Here is a 19982-nt window from a genome sequence, read left to right as displayed (position 1 = left end):
ATTACTGTAGGTTTGAAGTAAGGTTTGAAATGAGGAAATGTCAGGCTTTCAACTTTGTTATTCTTTTTCAAGATTGTTTTGGCTATTCAGTGTGCCTTGAAATTCCCTATGAATTTTAGGATTGATTGTTCTATTTTTGTAAAGAAACATTGGGACTTTGAAAAGGATTGCTTTAAATCTGTAGATCACTGTGGGAAGTACTGACTCTTAATATTGTCTTCTAATCCATAAACATGGAATATCTTTCCATTTATTTGTCTCTTCTTCAATTTCTTTCAGCAGTGCTTTGTAGTTTTCAGTGTACAAGTCTTTAGCTTCCTTCTTGAAGTCTATTCCTAAGTATTTTAATTTTTTCTATGCCATTGTAATGGAATTGTTTTCTTAGTTTCCTTTTCAGAATTGTTCATTGTTGGTGTATAAAATGCAACTGATTTTTGTGTGTTGATTCATATCCTGTAACATTGCTAAGTCCCTTAATTAGTTCTGTGTTTTGTATGTGTGAGGGGTAATCTTTAGGGTTTTCTACAAATAAGATCATATCATTTGTTAACAGAGATAATTTTACTTCTTCCTTTCTAATTCATATGCCTCTTATTTCTTTTTCTTGCCTAACTGTTCTGGTGATGATTTCCAATACCATGTTAGTAGAAGCATGAGAGTGGGCATCCTAGTCTTATTCCTGATCTTAGAGGAAAAGCTTTCAGTCTTTTCATCACTGAACACAATGTTAGCTATCAACTTTCCATATATGGTGTTTATTATGTTGGGGCACTTTCCTTCTAGTTTGTTGTGTGATTTTATCAGGGAAGAGTACTGAATTTTGTCAAATGCATTTTCTGCATCCGTTGAGATGATCATGTGATTTTTCCCCTTCATTCTGAGAATATGCTGTGTTACATTAATTGATTTTCATATATTGAACCATCTTGCATTCCAGGAATAAATCCCACTTGATCATGGTCTATAATACTTTTAATGTGCTGTTGAATTGTGTTTGCTAGTATTTTGTTGATTTTTGCATCCATGCTCATATGGCATATTGGTCTGTAGTTTTCTTCCTCCAAGTGTTTTTATCTGACTTTGGCCTCATGGAATGAATCAGAAAGTATTCCCTCTTCTTTAATTATTTGGAAGAGTTTGAAAAGAACTGGTGTTAGTTCTTCTTTCAATGTTTGGTGGAATTTTCCAGTGAAGCCAACTGGTCCTGGGCTTTTCTTTGTTGGGAGGTTTTTGGTTACTGATTCAATATCTTTGCTAGTTATAGGTCTATTCATATGTTTTACCTCTTCATGATTCAGTCTTGGTAGGTTGTGTAGGAATTTGACAATTTCATCTAGCTTATGCAATCTGTTGGCATACAGTTGTTCATAGTACTCACTCATCATCCTTTTTATTTCTGTAAAATTGGTAGCAATGTCTTCTCTTTCATTTCTGGTTTTATGTGTCTAGCTTTTTCCCCCCTCAACAGTATATTTTTGAGATTTGATTTTATATTTTTAAGAAGCATCTTCAGAAGTCAGTCTGTAACAGGTAGCCTGGATAATACTTTGAGAAATCCTACCTTTAATACTAGTTATAGTCAGAGTACAAGTCCTCCAGAGGTTATTGGAAGTTCTACTGGGGAGCTTGGGGAAAAGTAGCTAGGACTTAATGATTAAGTCATTACATTACTTAGCATTTGGGGGTCTCAATTTCGAATCTACAAAATGATAATAATAATATCGCCCTTGCTTACTTCAAATGATTCAATCTGATTTATTATGTATCAGGACTTGGGCTCAGTACTTAGGTTACAAAGGTGAATAAAGCAGGATGGCTGTGCTCAAAAATCAAGTAGAACTACAGGAAACTGGTATAATTATAATATGAAGTCTGTGTTCACATTTCTACTATTAATACTAATCTATTATATTTGTATATAATATGTTTTAGTATTTAGGTTTCATTGAATTCCTCTGAAAGATACAAATGTATTTTAGATAAGGTAAGAAAAATTCAAGAAAAGTTAAGCTAGTTACCCAAGGTCATGCAGCTAGTACACTGTCCTATGATGTCAAACAAGTATAGGCACACAAAAAGGGATCAATGAATTCTACTGAGGCAAAGGAAAGGAGAACATTTACCTATAGAAGAGATCATGTGTAGGCCTGACTACAGGCTGAGTCTCAGAGTTCTCCAAATAGATAAGGGATATAAAAGGACAGTCTAGCAAAAACACAGAATAGCTAAAGGATATGAGGTATTCAAGAGATGGTGAATAGTACAATGAGATGAGACTCTATTGCTAGGAGTGATGAGAGATAAAGGGAGATCAATAAAATGGAATCAGATTGGAAAGGGGTTTGAACCGCTCTGTGGCAGAGTCTCTCTCACAAGTAATTGTAGAAACTACTGACAGCTCAAATGTAAAGTCAAAAGGAGATTAGATGTGAAATTACTTTGGAAATTATGTAATTCTAGAACTGAATAATGATTATTCTAGCTATTATTAGGGAGAGAATAGTAGTCAAGGGACATCGCTCTCTCTAGGATATGAGAGCAATGTCCTGTCTTCTGCCACACTGAGTGGTTTGTGTAAAACTTTCCAACAACTGATTTTATTTCTCATAGGCACAATGAAATGGCCTCTGTGAACACCAAAAACCAAATGACTTCTTTAACTACTCAGCAAAAGTATCACAAAAGAACTGTCTTCCTTTTAGGGAATCACAAGGGGCCATCTGGCTTTAGACAGATTTAAACCCATTCATATAAGCTTCTCTCAGAGAAAATTACATGAACTTTGTTTTTATAATATTGCAAATTAACTTGATAATATCGACTGTCATATAAAATGTGCCTCCTTGTGCCCATCTGAAGTGTTTTTTTGCTGTGGTTTAAATCCAATTCTTCTCATTTATTTTCCGTGAAGATGGAGGGCATTTGGCTAACAGTTTCTCATAAGCCATCATAGAATAAAAGACTATTATTAGATTAACAAGCTTTTTCTCCTCTGGATGATTTAATCCCCTATGGCTATTTATTAGAACATTAATAGCAACCTTAATTGCTGTCTGTGGGAACTCTACCATCCATATCTGCAAAAAAAAAAAAAAAGTATGGGAGGGGAAGAAGCCACATCTGATGGATAATTTAGTCCCAATTTGGGGAACAAAGTTATTAGACTTAAAAAGTACACAGTGAGACACAATGTTATTAAAAACATTATTCAAAATAGTCCAAAAATGGAAACAACCTAAATGTTTACCAACTGGCAAATGGATAAGCAAAATACGATATATCCACATAAAAGAATACAATTTGGCAATAAAATGACGACTGATACATGCTACAAGATAGATAAACCTTAAAACATTATGCTAAGTGAAAGAAGCTAGACACAAAAGACATACATTATAGGATTCCATTTATATAAAATGTCCAGAAAAGGCAAATCTATACAGATAGAAAGTTGATTGGTGCTTGCCTAGGGCTAGGGGATAAGTAGGTGACAGGAACTAACAGTTAATGACATAAAAAATCATACTGGGGTGATGGGAATGTTCTAAAACTGCTTGAAAGTTGATGACTGCACAACTTGGTAAATTTACAAAAAAAAAAATATTGAATTGTATACTTGGGTGAATTAGGATATGTAAAATATGCCTCAAGAGAATTATTTTTTAAAAATAGTGACAGTTTGTAGTAAAAAAGAATACTAAACTAGGAATTCTAGTCTCAGTCCTGCAATTAACCAGCTGTGTGGCCTTGGCATGTAACTTCCTCTCTTGAGCTGGCAATCTTCTGCAAAATGAAGAAGATGGGCAATTTGATACCCAAAGATCTGTTTAGCTCCACAATTCTGTGAATCTAGATTTGTGACAGCAACATCATTCTTGTATTTAGTTTCCTTCTGGTGCCTACACCTTTTTATGCTATATGTTAATTTAATTTAATCTTTCTTTATCTGGGTCTGGTTCTACAACTTTTAAAGACATGCTCACTTGCCCTTATTCCCACTTTGACATATTGTCTGGTGACTGCAACCTATTAAGTATGTTGCTTTCCAAACAGAATTCCAAGGGGAACTGAACCTCGTCTAGAATAACACAGAAGGACTCACAACTCCCACTTTAGATGAAGCCTTTCTGTCAAGTGGGGCCTTCATCTAACTGCAATATGATCTGGACCAGACCTTCCTAATTTGTTGATAAGAATGTCATGTTGGATGAAATCAAAAGCCTTTCTAGAGTCCATACAGATGAAATCTATTTGGTTTTCCTTATCATCTTGGACTGTCACTCTGTCATAGAGGGAAATTAAATTGGTCTGACACAATTTTCTTTTTACAAAGCCTTGTTCTTTACTTCCTTGTGCTCTTGGAGGAGGCCAGTAATTACTCCCTTGCTCTAGTTTAAAAAGTTACATTTTAATTTTACAGTCTCCTTTCTGTTTCCTCTGTGCATCTCCCAAGTATGCTTGCATTGAGAAGCCAAAAGTAAAGCATATAATTCTCATGTCTAAATGGACATTTTAGTTAACTACACTCGGACATAGAAAATACTGTGATGGACTAAATGGATGAGCTAAGTGAACCTGAGAATTGAATAGGGAAATACTCGGACATATAGAACCAAACTTTCAAGGCAGCTTATGCAACTGAATAGAAAAGTTTATGTGTCACACCCAGAAAGTTGTAGACTTTTTTTTTTTATTTTGCAAATTGTATCATATAAGTTGTGGAATAGACTTCATATAGCAAATCTTGATTAACTGGGATTGGAATCAAAATGGTTCTTTTCATGTGAATTATGAAATACTGTATTACATATAAAACCTTAACTGGAAACTTAAAATATAGAAGACTTTACTATTTGTTTCCAGTCATTTAAGCCACCTAAGTGCCCTGTCCTAACTCTCAGCATGAGCAGAAAACCTGTACACTACAGCACCCTACCTTCTCTAACAGGAAGGGGCAGGCAAGGATGTTTGTTATTATTGGCACTCAAGATTTAACACTTGAACTAATACCAAGAACAAGAACAGGGCAGACAGGAAAAACTTGGAATAAAGAAACACATTCATTCCACATAATGTGAAACAGTAATAAAACATCTACAGAAGTTTACAATAGCCAAGAAGGCTGGATTGCCAAAGTGCTAAAGTATACACAAACTTTTCCTGTCTAGTATTTAAACGAAGTACATAGTAATGCCAGAAGAACTAAGTACTTGTTAGGAGCAGAAATGGGAAAAATCATGACCGTTGTTAAATTTCTTACAGAATGGAAATCATAATCACCTATCTAAATTTTACTAGGGAATAATCTATGATGCACATAATAGTGTTGGTAAAAAGAGAAAGTGAGCTCATGCCAGGCTACAGCTCAGAATAAGAAATCAATTTCCTCACTCTTTTCCTCTCATCTGTGAAGATGAATGATACACCACTACTTACAACTATGGGAGGATAGTAACAAGAGCTAGACAGATTAGTCAATAATAAAGAGTCTTAGTGATCCCTTTAAATCAGATGTAGAATACCCACAAATTAATAACAGTCACTATAAGTCAGACTTATAGTGACTTGTAGTAATCCTTCAATCCACTTCTTAAACCTATGAGCATGCTTTGTTTTCATCAGCTTAGGAAATACAGTAGGGACCAGCGAACTACAGCTGGTGGGCCAAATCCAATCTGGGCCTGTTTTGCAAATACAGTTTTATTGGGACATAGTCATGCTATTCATCTATGTATTTTTATGGCCATTTCTGCTCTATAATAGTGGAGATGAATAGTTGTAACAGACACCATGTGGTCTGCAAAGTCAAAAATATTTTCTATCTGGTCCTTTACAGAAAAAGTTTCCTGACTGAAATGTAGCTTTGCTGCTAGTGAATATGGTGACAGTGTTAGATAGAAAATTCAGATGAATGCATCTTGAGATGTAGTGTGGAAGAGATAAGACTTGCTTGTGGTAGGAGGTAAGAGGCAGATAATATAGTATATTGGCAAGTTTGCAAAAAAAATTATGTGCTTACAGAAATATGTGAGAACTGTTTTATAGGTACACAAGATACTGCTGCCAGGGCAGCACACAACTGCTGAATAACGTGGTGCTGAAGGAGGATGAAATGAACAATGATGCTGTTTGGACATCGCAAGACATTGTTATAACTGTAAAAATGATTGTGCTATAATTACTTCTGATTTAGCCAGTGTAAAAATTTCCTAATCTTGTTAAGTGTCTTTGAATCCCTTCAAGTGTGCTGGCATAACGTCTACTCTTAATCTGAATTATAAACATAAAAAATGTTGAGAAGTCATTGTTTTAAACCATTGTTTAAGCTCTTAGCTCTCACTCATCTGGACATTTAACTAATCCCCAATGAAACTCTGAAGCAGAGAGTTAAGAACACGTTCATGAAAATAAAGAAGCGAAATTAAACCCAAAGATGGAAAGGGTCTTTTTTGTTTTTCAAAGATATGAGACCTTCCAAAGGAAATTATCCCAAACTAGTGAACTATGCCATGCTTTGGATCATGAATACCACATTTTTGTTGGGCCTTCAAACTGTCTGCCATCAAATATCTTAGAATGTAAAGACATGTTAGAAGGAGCCAATAGCATATTTTTGTAGGATAAATTGAGACAAAAACTATTATGAAGTTTTTGTAGACTAACCAAGAATGCAGGTGGGAAGAAAAAGTAAAGGAATGGTGGAGAGATGTTGAGGTTTTCCCTCCATCCCCCAAATGCCAACCACAACAGCACTAGACTTGAGGAAAGATGAGAAAAGAAAAGAAGAAAGGGGGAAAGGAGGATAAAGTGGGAAGGGAACATGGGAAGGGCTTATGGGAGCATTTTCCACTACAGGAATTTCTAGCTGCTGAAAGAGCAACAGGGACACCTTACCTTTTCTCTTTCCCATCCTTCCTCCCATTGTGTACTTAGTTTAGCAAGATAAACTACCCTGAGAGAAACAAACTATAGAGCTGCTGAAATTTCTTGCCTTTCCCATCAAACTTCCCTCTGCTAAATCACTCACAGAGACTGAGAAAAGAAGCCTAGCATGGAAAGTGGGTATGTGTATAAGGTGTGGCATCAATTGCACAATTCAGCTTCTCAAAACAAAGTAAATCTTCACAGGCACAGACATTCAGGTGTGTTCAGAACAGAAAGAGAGAGAGACAGAGACAGAGAGACAGAGAGACAGAGATAGAGAAAGGAAAAAAGGAAAAAGGAAGGAAAGAAAGGTGAAAATGCATTAATCATTAATTCTCCAGACTATTTTCTCTACCATCCAGTATGTTGGAGATCAAAAGAAAAGTGCTTTGAAGAACAGTTACGGTTTATATATAAACCTCAGACATATCATACAAAGAAGCAAAACAAACAAACAAACAACATCAAAAAAAACCCCACAATTATAAAATAATATGTCAGCCTACCAAATCAGTTCATGCGAAAATGCGGTAACCAAATAGGCTGCAAAGGCTCACCAGTCTTCCAACTGCCTGGGCCAATTGTTATCTCTAGTCTGAGTTAGTCAATCAGCTAGCTGGCAGTTATTTTAATCTTTGGTTTATATGCCCTTCCCCACTCAAATCTTCCTATAGTTAACAGTGCTGTACAAACAATGAGGGTGTTGGCAGGTATCATCAATCATCAAAAGACAGAACTGGTGTCATAGTAATTCTTTCTCTTTTTTTTGAGACGGAGTCTCGCTCTGTCGCCCAGGCTGGAGTGCAGTGGCGCGATCTCCGCTCACTGCAAGCTCCGCCTCCTGGGTTCACGCCATTCTCCTGCCTCAGCCACCACGCCCACCTAATTTTTTTTTGTATTTTTAGTAGAGACGGGGTTTCACCGTGTTAGCCAGGATGGTCTCGATCTCCTGACCTCGTGATCCGCCCGCCTCGGCCTCCCAAAGTGCTGGGATTACAGGCGTGAGCCACCGCGCCCGGCCCTGGTGTCATAACAATTCTGTAACTGCTAGCTATAATAGTTTGACACCTGAAGGACAGGGCAAGCTCTACAGATATTATTTTTAATTTTGATTAAAAATCCTGATGAGCACAATGTCTAAGATATGCTATAAACTTAGTTCTTTGTCCCTGTTTCATGTCTCTTCCTATTTCCCTATCTCCTGTCCTGGTTTGTACATCCCTGCCATATTCTTTCCCGTCACTAGTTTCATATATATATATATACATTTTATTTAAAATTACTTGCATGGTTTCTAAAACCATAGTGGAAAATGCTATATAAATCTCAGAAATATTAGTAATCACACAAGTAAAAAGGTACCTCTAATTTTCCAACTTGCGCAGTTACATCCAATAATCTACTTGTGGCTGGTGTGGTAACTCACACCTGTAATCCCAGCACTTTGGGAAGCCAAGTTGGGTGGATCACCTGAGGTCAGGAGTTCAAGACCAGCCTGGCCAACATGGTGAAGCCTTGTCTCTACTAAAAATATAAAAATTAGCCAGGTGTAGGAGCGAATGCCTGTAATCCCAGCTACTTGGGAGGCTGAGGCAGGAGAATCACTTGGACCCGGGAGGCACAGGTTGCAGTGAGCTGAGATCACGCCGCTGCACTACAGCCTGGGTGACAGAGTGACATTCAGTCTCAAGAAAAAAACAAATAAACAATAATTTACTTCTTTCTTCCCCTAAATCTTCATTGCACTTTATAGTAGTACTGCTGCAGTCATACATTAGTATTTCATAGACGATGACAGATTATTTGTATGCTGCATGCAAGCCCAGAAGAGAGGTCCAGGCACTACACCTAAAAGAAGGTTGCTTAACAGCATCTTGTTAAAGAATAGTTCATCTATGAGATCACAGAATAAGTCATTAGAAGAATTTAGTGTGCTCTGGGAAAAAAGAAAAAAGCCCTGGTTATTTTGGTCATCAAGCCATGTTTTCTTTACAAACTACTTTTTTTCCCAATAGTAAATATAAAACTGGAACTGTTGCTACACACCAAGATGGATGGAATCTTTAGCCAGCCTATCATTCTCGACTATAACTGGAAACTTTGAACAAAATACAATAAGCAACTACCTCTGGACAAAATACCATAAGAGGAGGATTGGTGAGGAAAGTCAAAACTTGAAGAACAACTAGTAAGGCTGCAAAACCATGGAGGCCACTTAAAGTAAGACATTATTAAACTGTTAAAAGAAAAGAACAGTCAACTCAGAATTCTACATACAGGCATATCTCATGTTATTGTTCTTTGCTTTACTGCACTTCACAGACAATGTATTTTTTGTAACAATTTGAAGATTTGTAACAACCCTGTATGAGCAAGTCTATCAGTGCCATTTTTCCAACAGTACGTGCTCACTTCATGTCTTCATGTCATGTGTTGATAATTCTCCTAATATTTCAAAAATTATTATTATTATATCTGCTATGGTGATCTATAATTTGTGATCTTTGATGCTACTATTATAATTGTTTTGGAGCACTACAAACTCTGCCCATGTAAGATGGCAAACTTAATTGATAAATGTGTGTGTTCTGATTGTTCCATGGACTGACTGGCCATTCCCAGTCTTGCTCCCTCTCCTTGGTCCTCCCTGTTCCCTGGACACAGCAATACTGAAATTAGGCCGAGTAATAACACTACGACGGCCTCTAAGTGTTCAGGTGAAATAAATGGTTGCATATTTCTTACTTCACATCAAAAGCTAGAAATGATTAAGCTTAGTGAGGAAGGCATGTCAAAAGCCCAGACAGGCCAAAAGCTAGGTCTCTTGCATCAAACAAGCCAAGTTGTGAATGCAAAGGAAAGTTCTTGAAAATTAAAAGTGCTACCCCAGTGAACACACAAATAATAAGAAAGTGAAACAGTCTTATTGCTGTTATGAAGAAAGTTTGAATAGTCTGGATAGAAGGTCAAAGCCACAACATTTTGTAAAGCCCAAGCCTAATCCAGAATAAGGCTCTAACTCTCTTCAATTCTGTGAAGGCTGAGAGAGGTGAGGGAGCTGCAGAAGAAAAGATTGAAGCTAGCAGAGGTTGGTTCATGAGGTTCGAGAAAAGAAGTTGTCTCCATAACATAAAAGTGCAAGGTACGGCAGCAAGTGCTAATGGAGAAGCTGCAGCAAGTTATCCAGAAAATCTAGCTAAGATAATTGATGACATTGCAGATGAAATGGCCTTTTAATGAAAGAAAATGCCATCTACGACTTTCATACCTAGAAAGAAATCAATGCCTGGCTTCAAGGCTTCAAAAGACAGGCTGATCCTTTTGTTAGGGGCTAATACAGTGGGTGGCTTTAAGTTGAAGTCAATGCTCACTTGCCATTCTGAAAATCCAAGGGCCCTTAAACATTATGTTAAATCTACTCTGTCTGTGTTCTATAAATGGAACAACAAAGCCTGGATGACTGCACATTTGTTCATAGGATGATTTAAAGATTATTTTAAGAACATTGTTGAGACCTACTGCTCAGGAAAAAAAGATTCCTTTCAAAATATTACTGCTCACTGAGAATGCACCTAGTTACCCAAGAGCTCTGATGGAGATATAGAAATAGGCTAATGTTGTTTTCATGACTGCTAACACAACATCCATTCTGCCACCCATAGATCAAGGAGTAATTTCAACTTTGAAGCCTTATTAAGAAATGCTATAAGGCTATAGCTGCCATAAGAAATGCTATAAGGCTATAGCTGCCATAGCTAGTGATTCTTTTGGTGGATTTGGGCAAAGTAAATTGAAAACCTTTTGGAAAAGATTCACCATTCTAGAAGCTATTAGGAACGTTCATGATTCATAGAAGGAGGTCAAAATATCAATATTAACAGGAGTTTGGAAGAAGCCAATTACAACCCTTATGGATGACTTTGAGGGGCTCAAGACCTCAGTGGAGCAAGTAAATGCAGATGTGGAAATAGCAAGAGAGCTAGAATTAAAAATGGAGGCTGAAGATGTGACTGAATTGCTGCAATCTCATGATAAAACTTGAATGGATAAGATGCTTCTTATAGATGAGCAAAGAAAGTGGTTTATTGCAATGGAAACTACTCCTGATGAAGATGCTGTGAACATTGTTAAAATGACAACAATTGATTTAGACTGTTACATGAACTTAGTTGATAAAGCAATGACAGGGTTTGAGAGGACTGACAGCAATTTTGAAAGAAGTTCTACTGTGGTAAAATGTTATAAAATAGCATCGAATACTACAAAAATAATTTTTTTTTTGAGATGGAGTTTCGCTCTTGTTGCCCAGCTGGAGTGCAATGGCATGATCTTGGCCCATTGCAACCCCTGCCTCCCAGGCTCAAGCAATTCTCCTGCCTCAGCCTCCCAAGTAGCTGGGATTACAGGCATGTACCACCATGCCCTGCTAATTTTTGTATTTTTAGTTGAGACAGGGTTTCACCATGTTGGTCAAGCTGTTCTCAAATTCCTGACCTCAGGAAATCCACCCACCTTGGCCTCCCAAACTGCTGGGATTACAGGCATGAGCCACTGAACCCAGCCTACAAAGAAATCTTTCATGAAAGGAAGAGTCTATCAATGCAGCAAACTTCATTGTTGTCTTATTTTTTTAAAGTGCCACAACCAGCCCAGCCTTCAGCAACTACCATCCTGATGAGTCAGCAGACATCAACACTGAGGCAAGACAATCCATCAACAAGAAGATTACAATTTGCTGAAGGCTCAGATGATTGCTCACATTTTTTAGCAGTGAAGTGTTTCTAAATTAAGGTATACACATTGTTTATTTAGACTTAATGCTATTGCATACTCACTAGACTACTGTATATTATAAATAAACTTTTCTATGCGCTGGGAAAACAAAAACTGCATATGGCTCACTTTATTGTGATACTCCCTCTATTGCAGTGCTAGAACCAAACCCCAAACATCTCTAAGACCTGCCTGTACAACAAAAATATCCTTCAGAATGAATGCAAAATAAGGTAATTCTCAAATAAGATAAAACAAAGGGTTCTTACTCTTAAGTATTTACCCAAGTAAAATGAAATGAAAACCTACATTTATATAATAACCTATACACAAATTCTTAGAATGACAGCTAAAGTCATATTTGCCCCCAACTGTACACAAACCAAATATTCCTCAACTAGGGAATAGATAAAGTAACTATGGTACATCTATACAATTGAATACTACTCAGCAATGAAAGGGAATTAATTATTGATCTATAAAACACCATGCCTGGATCTCAAATGCATTATACTTGGTGAAAGAAGCCATACTCAAAAAACTATATACTGTATGATTCCATTTATATGACATCTAGAAAAAGATAAACTATATTGATGGAGAACAGATCACTGGCTGCCAGGACTTAAAACTGGGGGAAGGGCTTGACTACAAATGGAATAGCTGCAAGAAAATATATATATTTTTTCAACTGTTGTGTATCTTGAATGCAGTGGTAGTTACATGCTTCTGTGCATTTGTTAGAACTCATAGAACTGTAACCAAAAGAGTGCATTTTACTATCAATTTTTTTTTGAGAATAGGGTCTTGCTCTGTTGCTCAGGCTGGAATGCAGTGGCATGATCTTGGCTCATTGCAACCTCCACCTCCTGGGCTCAAGTGATCTTCCCACCTCAGCCTCCTGAGTAGCTGGGATTACAGGTGTGCACCACTATGCCTGGCTAATTTCTGTATACTATCAATTTTATATATTAAAACACAAATTAAAAAATAGAAAACCTGAAGTTGTGAACAGTTTTCCTAGGGAAACTTTTTGACAATTCAATTATCTAATTGCATGTACTTAAATATTCATAAGCAGCAAACTGTATCCCCAATATAATGGCAAATGGCCAGATTTTAATTAAAATCTTTGTTACAAAATGTCACTTGAAAATAAAAATCTATTTGGTCTTCATACAGGTTTGTGGAAGTCTAAAACCTTCAGAATAAAATTCTAAACACTCATGTCATCAATGTATGAGTTTTGATATAAATTTTAAAATTCCTGCCAATGATATAAACTCTTCCAGTTCCATACCACAAATGTGGTTATATGGTCACAATATTTATTTCTGACCTGGTATTTAAAATAATAGATACATATATTATATCATATTACACTAAATAATAGATACATATATGATATGATATGATATGATATTTTATTATATATGACAGTATAATAAATGTTACAATACACACACAATTATTAATATTACTATTAAGGAGAAAAAAACAAAATCATGCAATTAAACCATAGGCTCAGCCTTGATTCTTCTAACACTGACCTATCAAGTTTTTCAAATTGCCTACCATATTGATTTACTCACTGTAGGACTGACAGAGTAAAAATGTGAAAGATTAAATTTTAACATACCCTGTCAAAGAGTGCAAAAAGTTGTCTCAAGACATCTGAAACAGGCAACTTTAAATACTTGGCAAATTCTTCAATTCCAATTCTTCCTCCTTTTGAGGAACTCGCAATAGATGCATATTCATCCAAATGCTTACGAACACCATCCCAATCTAATCTAAACAAACAAAGAATTATAGATACATGTTATTAGCCCTTTCCAATTCACATGCACATTTTATGATCATTATTTTACTAACGTATCTGAGAGAAAAATATTTTAAGTGTTAAATTTGTAAAGGAGAATAAAATAGGTACTTAAAAGCACATATTCAACATATATGCAGGCATTTAATCTTTTAAAGGATACTTGTATAACTGACAATTATCTCAAATATCTCAGGGAAAGAAAAGTACATGAAAAGAAGAACATTGTAGTGGAATAATAAATTATTCATGAGAAGAAAATAAGAAAGCAAATATTTTAAATCTAAACATTACTTAGTGAGTCTATAGTATGTATTAAGTTTTTAAAGATGAAATAACAATTCTTGCTTTCAAGAAGCTTTCAGGCTGATAATGAATTCATATTTCACAAAATGTTATGATAGGGGGATTCATTAGACTACACACATATCCTCCAAGATTAGTTATGAAAAACTACGGTGATAAAACACTGGAAAATGTACTGTAGCTTACATCATAGCCTATCTTTGCTTTGTTGAATTAAACAAATGACCTAACATATATTCTTAGCCCAATTTCAGTGACTAACTAAACTTTTTAAATCTACAGAACATTGTAACTATAATATGCAAACAAAAGCAAAACATTTTTATTATCTTACAATATAAATAATATTTTCTATATCAGTTATCAAAATATTATACTTTAATACTGAACTTTGATATAGTAACTGGTTCTTCAGCTCCTTCATAGACAGGATGTTAATTAATAAATTCTGCAAATTCCAGTTAGGGCTGAGAACAGAATGAACTGCAGTAAGGGTAGAGGGAGGTTGAGGGTTACACCTTTTATAGCAAAAAGCTCAACAAGAATGTTCTCAATGGTTTAAACTAGATCAAAAGAGCAGGAAGAAGATTTTTGCCTTTTTTTTAAAAAAATAGGTATCCAGAAAAAAAGGCAGATCTAGGGCAAGTATTTAATGTTCAGTGGTGGTAAGAATTGCAACTATACAAATCAATTCATGTTTCACATGTGAAGTTCTGACTACCACATGCCAGTATCATCTAATGATGCTGTCCTTGTAAGAAGGTGGCAGGACTAACTTCTCTGAGCCACTAACTCCCTCTGAGTAGGGAGGCAGATCTGTGTGGATCCACATTTATTATCCCTTGGTCTCCTCCTGTGACCAATGCACATATCTCTGAGTTAACTGTTCTTGAACAAGCAAAAGTAGATGAATAAAATGTGAGATAAATTCACAACTCTGACTTTCCTAATATACACCAAATGGGAACTAGAGCTGAGCATTAATAAAGCAGGAGAAAATAAACAGGATTTCAGATCCCTTTTGGACAACTTTATGAAAGTGTAGTCATTTTAAAATACACTTACTTCAATTTCCGGCTAATTTTAGTAAATTCCACCAGCCCAGCTTCCATTGGCAATGTTAGCTGTCCTGCTGAAATCATCAATCTGCAATCTTCATAGGTATGATCTGTTACTGGTATTCCCAGAGCTCTAAAAGTATTAAGAAGCAAACTAAAATTCATTTTTTTTAAAAAAAAAGTAATCATATTTCACTAGGCTTTAACTGGTTCCAAACGACAGCAAATGAAAAAGTATTTACTACTTTTTAAACCAGTAACTCTCGCTTTTCTTGACAAAGAGACATGTTTCTCCATTTCTTCGCAGGCTTACTAAGGATCAAGTTAATCTCCTTATATCTACATGCTTCTGTATGTGTAGCTGATAATTTTTGCTTTGTGTTTTAACTATAATAATAATAATAGTTGCCTTCAGTCTCATGGAAAGTAATTAGAAGACTTAGGTTCAAGTCGTAGTGGAGTTTTTCACCAGCTGTGGATGAAGCCTCACTTTTCTCATCTGTACATAGGAGTGAATACTATCCTTATTCCAAATGGTTATAGTAAGGACAAAAAAAGAATGCCTGTGGAGGGTACTGTTTAAACAGATAAATGGAGCCGAACACAGTGCCTCACACCTGTAATCCCAGCACTTTGGGAACCCAACACAGGCAGATCACTTGAGGCCAGGAGTTTGAGACCAGCCTGGCCAACATGGTGAAACCCCATCTCTACTAAAAATATAAAAATTACGTGAGGCACACCTGTAGTCTCAGCTACTCAGGAGGCTAAGGCAGGAGGACTGCTTAAACCCAGGAGGCAGAGGTTGCAGTGAGCTGAGACTGCACCACTGCACTCCAGCCTGGGTGACAGAGGGAGACCCCATATCAAAAAATAAATAAAATAAAATAAACAGATAAATGGCATTTGTATATAGTGTAAGTAAACAATCTATCCAAATTGCTAGCTGTCTATGTTTTTCATCTTTTATAGCTAGAGATCACCTTCTTGCTACATAGCAATCTTCCAAAAATACTGAAGCAAAAGATATTTCTTCTAAACCTAAACATCCTCCATCCTTAAGGTAAAGTATAACTCCTAGTTCCTACTTCACTACTCACAAATTAAATGATAGTGAATTAGATTTGAAAAAAATACATATTTATAAGAACTGGAAAAACACTGAATACCAAAAAAAAGGTGCAGTACATGAGATAAACATTCCTCTTCACTAAATTTTTATTCAAAAATATTCAGTGAAAACCATAAAATTATGTCTTTAAGCTGTACTGGATTTTGTTGAATCATTGCTAGAAACATTAAATTTTGAATGAATACAATCAGAATAAAACATTTTTTTCGGCCAGGTGCGGTGGCTCACGCCAGTAATCCCAGCACTTTGGGAGGACAAGGCAGGCGGATCACCCGAGGTCAGGAGTTCGAGACCAGCCTGGCCAACATGGCGAAACCCCATCTCTACTAAAAATACAAAAATTAGCTGAGCATGATGGTGGGCACCTGTAATCCCAGCTACTCGGGAGGCTGAGGCAGGAGAATCACTTGAACCCGGGAGGCGGAGGTTGCAGTGAGCCGAGATTGCGCCATTGCACTCCAGCCTGAGTGACAGAGCAAGACTGTCTCCAAAAAAAAAAAAACCAAAAAAAAAAAATTTCTTTCTATCTAAAATATTTTTTCTAAGCTCTTTGATTAATAAGTGTTTTGGTATAAGAATATATAGATGGAAAATTAAATTTTAAAATATTTTGGGACTTATAACAATAAATAGTACAGTATAATAGTTAAGAGCTTGGGCTTTGGTAACAGGAAATGTGGATTTGAGTTCTAGCCCAGACAGTCACTACCTAGTGTGACTTTGGGCAAACTACTCACCTCCCCAAGTCAGCTTTCTTACTTATATCATAGAGTTGATGTAAAGATAATGTTAAATAACTTAAGTTGAGGGCCTACCACAGTACTTGTGTTTTCCAATGCTTTTATCATATACTTTCCTACTTGAGTCTCCTAATAATCAAAACCATGAGAAAGACAAGGCAATGATTTTAACTCCCATTTCACATGTGAGGAGAAGGGGATTTGGAGGAGACTTGTCCAAAGTTGTGCAGCTAATCAAGGTTTTTCTTACTCTTTATCACAAGTCATTATTACCTCCGCACCTTTGAATTCAAAAAAAGGCTGTCTAAACAAATCCCTTCTCTTGTTTCTAAGCACAATGTGGGAAGCCAAAATATCTGATATAAGTTCTCTCAATTTTTTTTTTCTTTTTTGAGACAGAGTTTCACTCGTCGCCCAGGCTGGAGTGCAGTGGCATGAAAACTTGGCTGACTGCAACCTCTGCCTCCCAGGTTCCAGCAATTCTCCTGCCTCAGCCTCCTGAGTAGCTGGGATTACAGGCGCTTGCCATAATGCCTGGCTAATTTTTGTATTTTTAATAGAGACGGGGTTTCACCATGTTGGCCAGGCTGGTCTCGAACTCCTGACCTTGTGATCCACCCACCTTGGCCTCCCAAAGTGCTGGGATTACAGGTGTGAGTCACCGCGCGCAGCCCAGTTCTCTCAATTTCTAATAATTATCTTGCTTTCTACCTTTTGGATATAAGCTGGCATGAAAACATAAGAAAGGAAGAGAAGAAAACATAAAAACTAACTTTGTAGCTGATCTAGAAACTAGATAAAACAAGCATATCTATATACACTTAATAGCAAATTTTTTGCCAAACATTTATTCTATTTTGAAAATAGTTATTCTGCAGAAAAATATTAAGATACATATATTAGAATAAAACATATACTTATAGAGACACATACATATACATATATACATGGCTGGCTATATATATATGAAATCTGGCTATAAAGCTAAATTCAGCTATGAAGCTAAATTCAGAGTTCTCATTGAATTTTTACTAAGAGAATAAACACTGCTGGTCTATTAGCTCCAAACCTACTACTGGGAATGACAGAGGTGGTGTGTGGGAAGAGGATGCACACCTGGAGGGCTCTGAGGCTACCTGGGTGGTGGTATAGTATAATACATTCTTTCATTACAAGATAGGGGGTGATTTATCCAGTCAGAATAACGGCCAGTTAGAACTCCCTTATGTGCAGGAAAATATTAACCTTATGTTTTATCGTTTCTAAATCCTATTTTATAGCCATCCATGAAGAGGTGACTTTTTCCCTCTTCTATGCATCTCTTTTTGCATTGCAAACTTTCTCCTTTTTGGTGCTATAGTCAGTAATGCCTTAGAAACACTCATCCTTGGGCAGCTATATGAAGGTCGAAGGGATAGAAGGTGGGCCACGGCAGGAACCACTGAGATCATCACAAGGCTCATCTGACAGTGGCGGGCCAGCTTAGGAGAATCTACCCTGTGCAAGGCACTGACTGGTCTTTTCTGGTTATTGTATCCTCTCCAGTCTTTCTGGTAAAGATATATTTCCTTATTTGTGGTATGCAGCTGGGGAAAATATTTATAGATTGTTATACTGACCTCATCCCTGGGCACATTATTTTACGTATCAAAATGAATTCGGGAACGAGGCCTTCAGGGGTTAAAAAAAATCCTTAAAATGAGTTAAACGACATGCACAAATAATTTTCAAATTATTTATGAGTTATAATCAAATATGGACACTTACTCTGCCATTAAATTCCGGACTTTATTGGCAAAAAGGACAGGATCATTTTTTTCTTCATCATTTGGTACTTGAACTGGCATAAACTGAAAGACAAATATACATTTCCATAACAATGTCTTAAGCCTAAGACATTAAATGCCAAGTAAATTAATTTATACATTATCAATATATTGAATCATCTACCTTTCTAGAACATAGGTTATATGAGGTAATGGGGCACTGGGCTTTACTCAGGAGATCTGTTTCTAAGCCCTAGGTTTGCTTGTGTGTTAACTAGTATGTCATTTAACTTTGCTGAACCATCTCAACTCTAAAAAGAGGGCTAAGATCACTACTTCCCTGGTGATTGTGTGAGTGAAACAAGTCAGTGTCTGGAATTCTGGAAGTGTAAAGCTGTAGCTACTAAGATCTTTCTCCTCGAACTGCATTTTCTACTACTCCCACCCCTTTATGTGAAATTCCCATCCCTTTATGTGAAAACTTTTTTTTCTTTTCTCTTTGCCTTTCATCCTCTCTATCCATTCTAATGTCAACCATATTTTTACTATTTGTTTGAACTTTATGTTTTGTCATTTATTCTGCTTTTTTAAAAAACTCTTAGTATTGGCTTTACAGCTTTTTTGCTTAACACCATTTTTTGCTTCAGCATTTTTAATTCTACTTTTTCTCCACTTGATGTTCTGTGATGCCTCAATTGTACTGTTCTTGTTTTTATTTATGGTTTCCTAACATTAACAAGGTTTTAGTGCCATATTCAAGTTATTACGTATTTTTCAGCACCTACTATATACCAGGCAAGATTAATAGGACCCTATTTCCTGCTCTAAAGAAGATCAATATTTTAATAGTATAGAACAACACATTAATAACCCCATATGCTAAGTGTCATTACCCTTATTACCCCCAATTATAGATGGGGCTCAATAGCTTAATTAACTTACCTAAAGGCATGCAAGTCACATGGCCAGAATTCAGCCCAAGATTTGTCAGATTCAAAAAAAAACCTTATTTTCTCCACTAACCATCCTTCCTGGAGGATGAGAGCAAGCGGTAGGAAAGGATTAATTTTGTCAGGGGCCAGGGAAATGCAGCCAAAGAGGAAGGTGGTGCCTAGGGAGAGAGTGCACACAGGAAAGCTAATTCTGTTAAGGGTGCTCTATAGAAGAACTAATACTTGATGTTGGCTTTTTAAGAATAAGTGAGATTTTGCCAATAGTTACTGTTTATTGAATTATAACTACAAACCAGGCATCATGCTAGGTGTTTTACATACGTTATTTTATTTCATTAATTTTTCCCCCATAGTAGGTGCTCAGGCACTGCACTAAGCCCTACAAACATGACAGCAAAGTCCCTGCCCTCAAGAAGCTCTCCATTCAGTAGGGTAGAAATTTATGAAACAGTGAGCTAAATCCACCAATAAGAGTTACCATCCATTAAACATCTACTGTGTGCTGGGT

General features: G+C 36.4%; 1 protein-coding gene across 2 annotated transcripts in view; it reads right to left on the bottom strand.

The window, feature by feature from the left end:
- The window catches only part of LPCAT2 (lysophosphatidylcholine acyltransferase 2), a 77134-nt gene that overhangs the window by 20859 nt on the left and 36293 nt on the right, over window positions 1-19982 (bottom strand). For both annotated transcript variants that reach the window (XM_004057662.5, XM_055364255.2), the window contains 3 exons: window positions 18523-18605; window positions 14891-15016; window positions 13337-13490 (listed from right to left, as the gene is read on the bottom strand). In XM_004057662.5, coding sequence (XP_004057710.3) covers window positions 13337-13490; window positions 14891-15016; window positions 18523-18605 — 363 coding nt within the window. The remainder of the gene's footprint in view (window positions 1-13336; window positions 13491-14890; window positions 15017-18522; window positions 18606-19982) is intronic.

Source organism: Gorilla gorilla, chromosome 18 (assembly GCF_029281585.2).
Source record: "Gorilla gorilla gorilla isolate KB3781 chromosome 18, NHGRI_mGorGor1-v2.1_pri, whole genome shotgun sequence".
In the NCBI taxonomy this organism is placed as follows: domain Eukaryota; kingdom Metazoa; phylum Chordata; class Mammalia; order Primates; family Hominidae; genus Gorilla; species Gorilla gorilla.
This window is presented reverse-complemented; position numbering and strand designations above follow the sequence as displayed.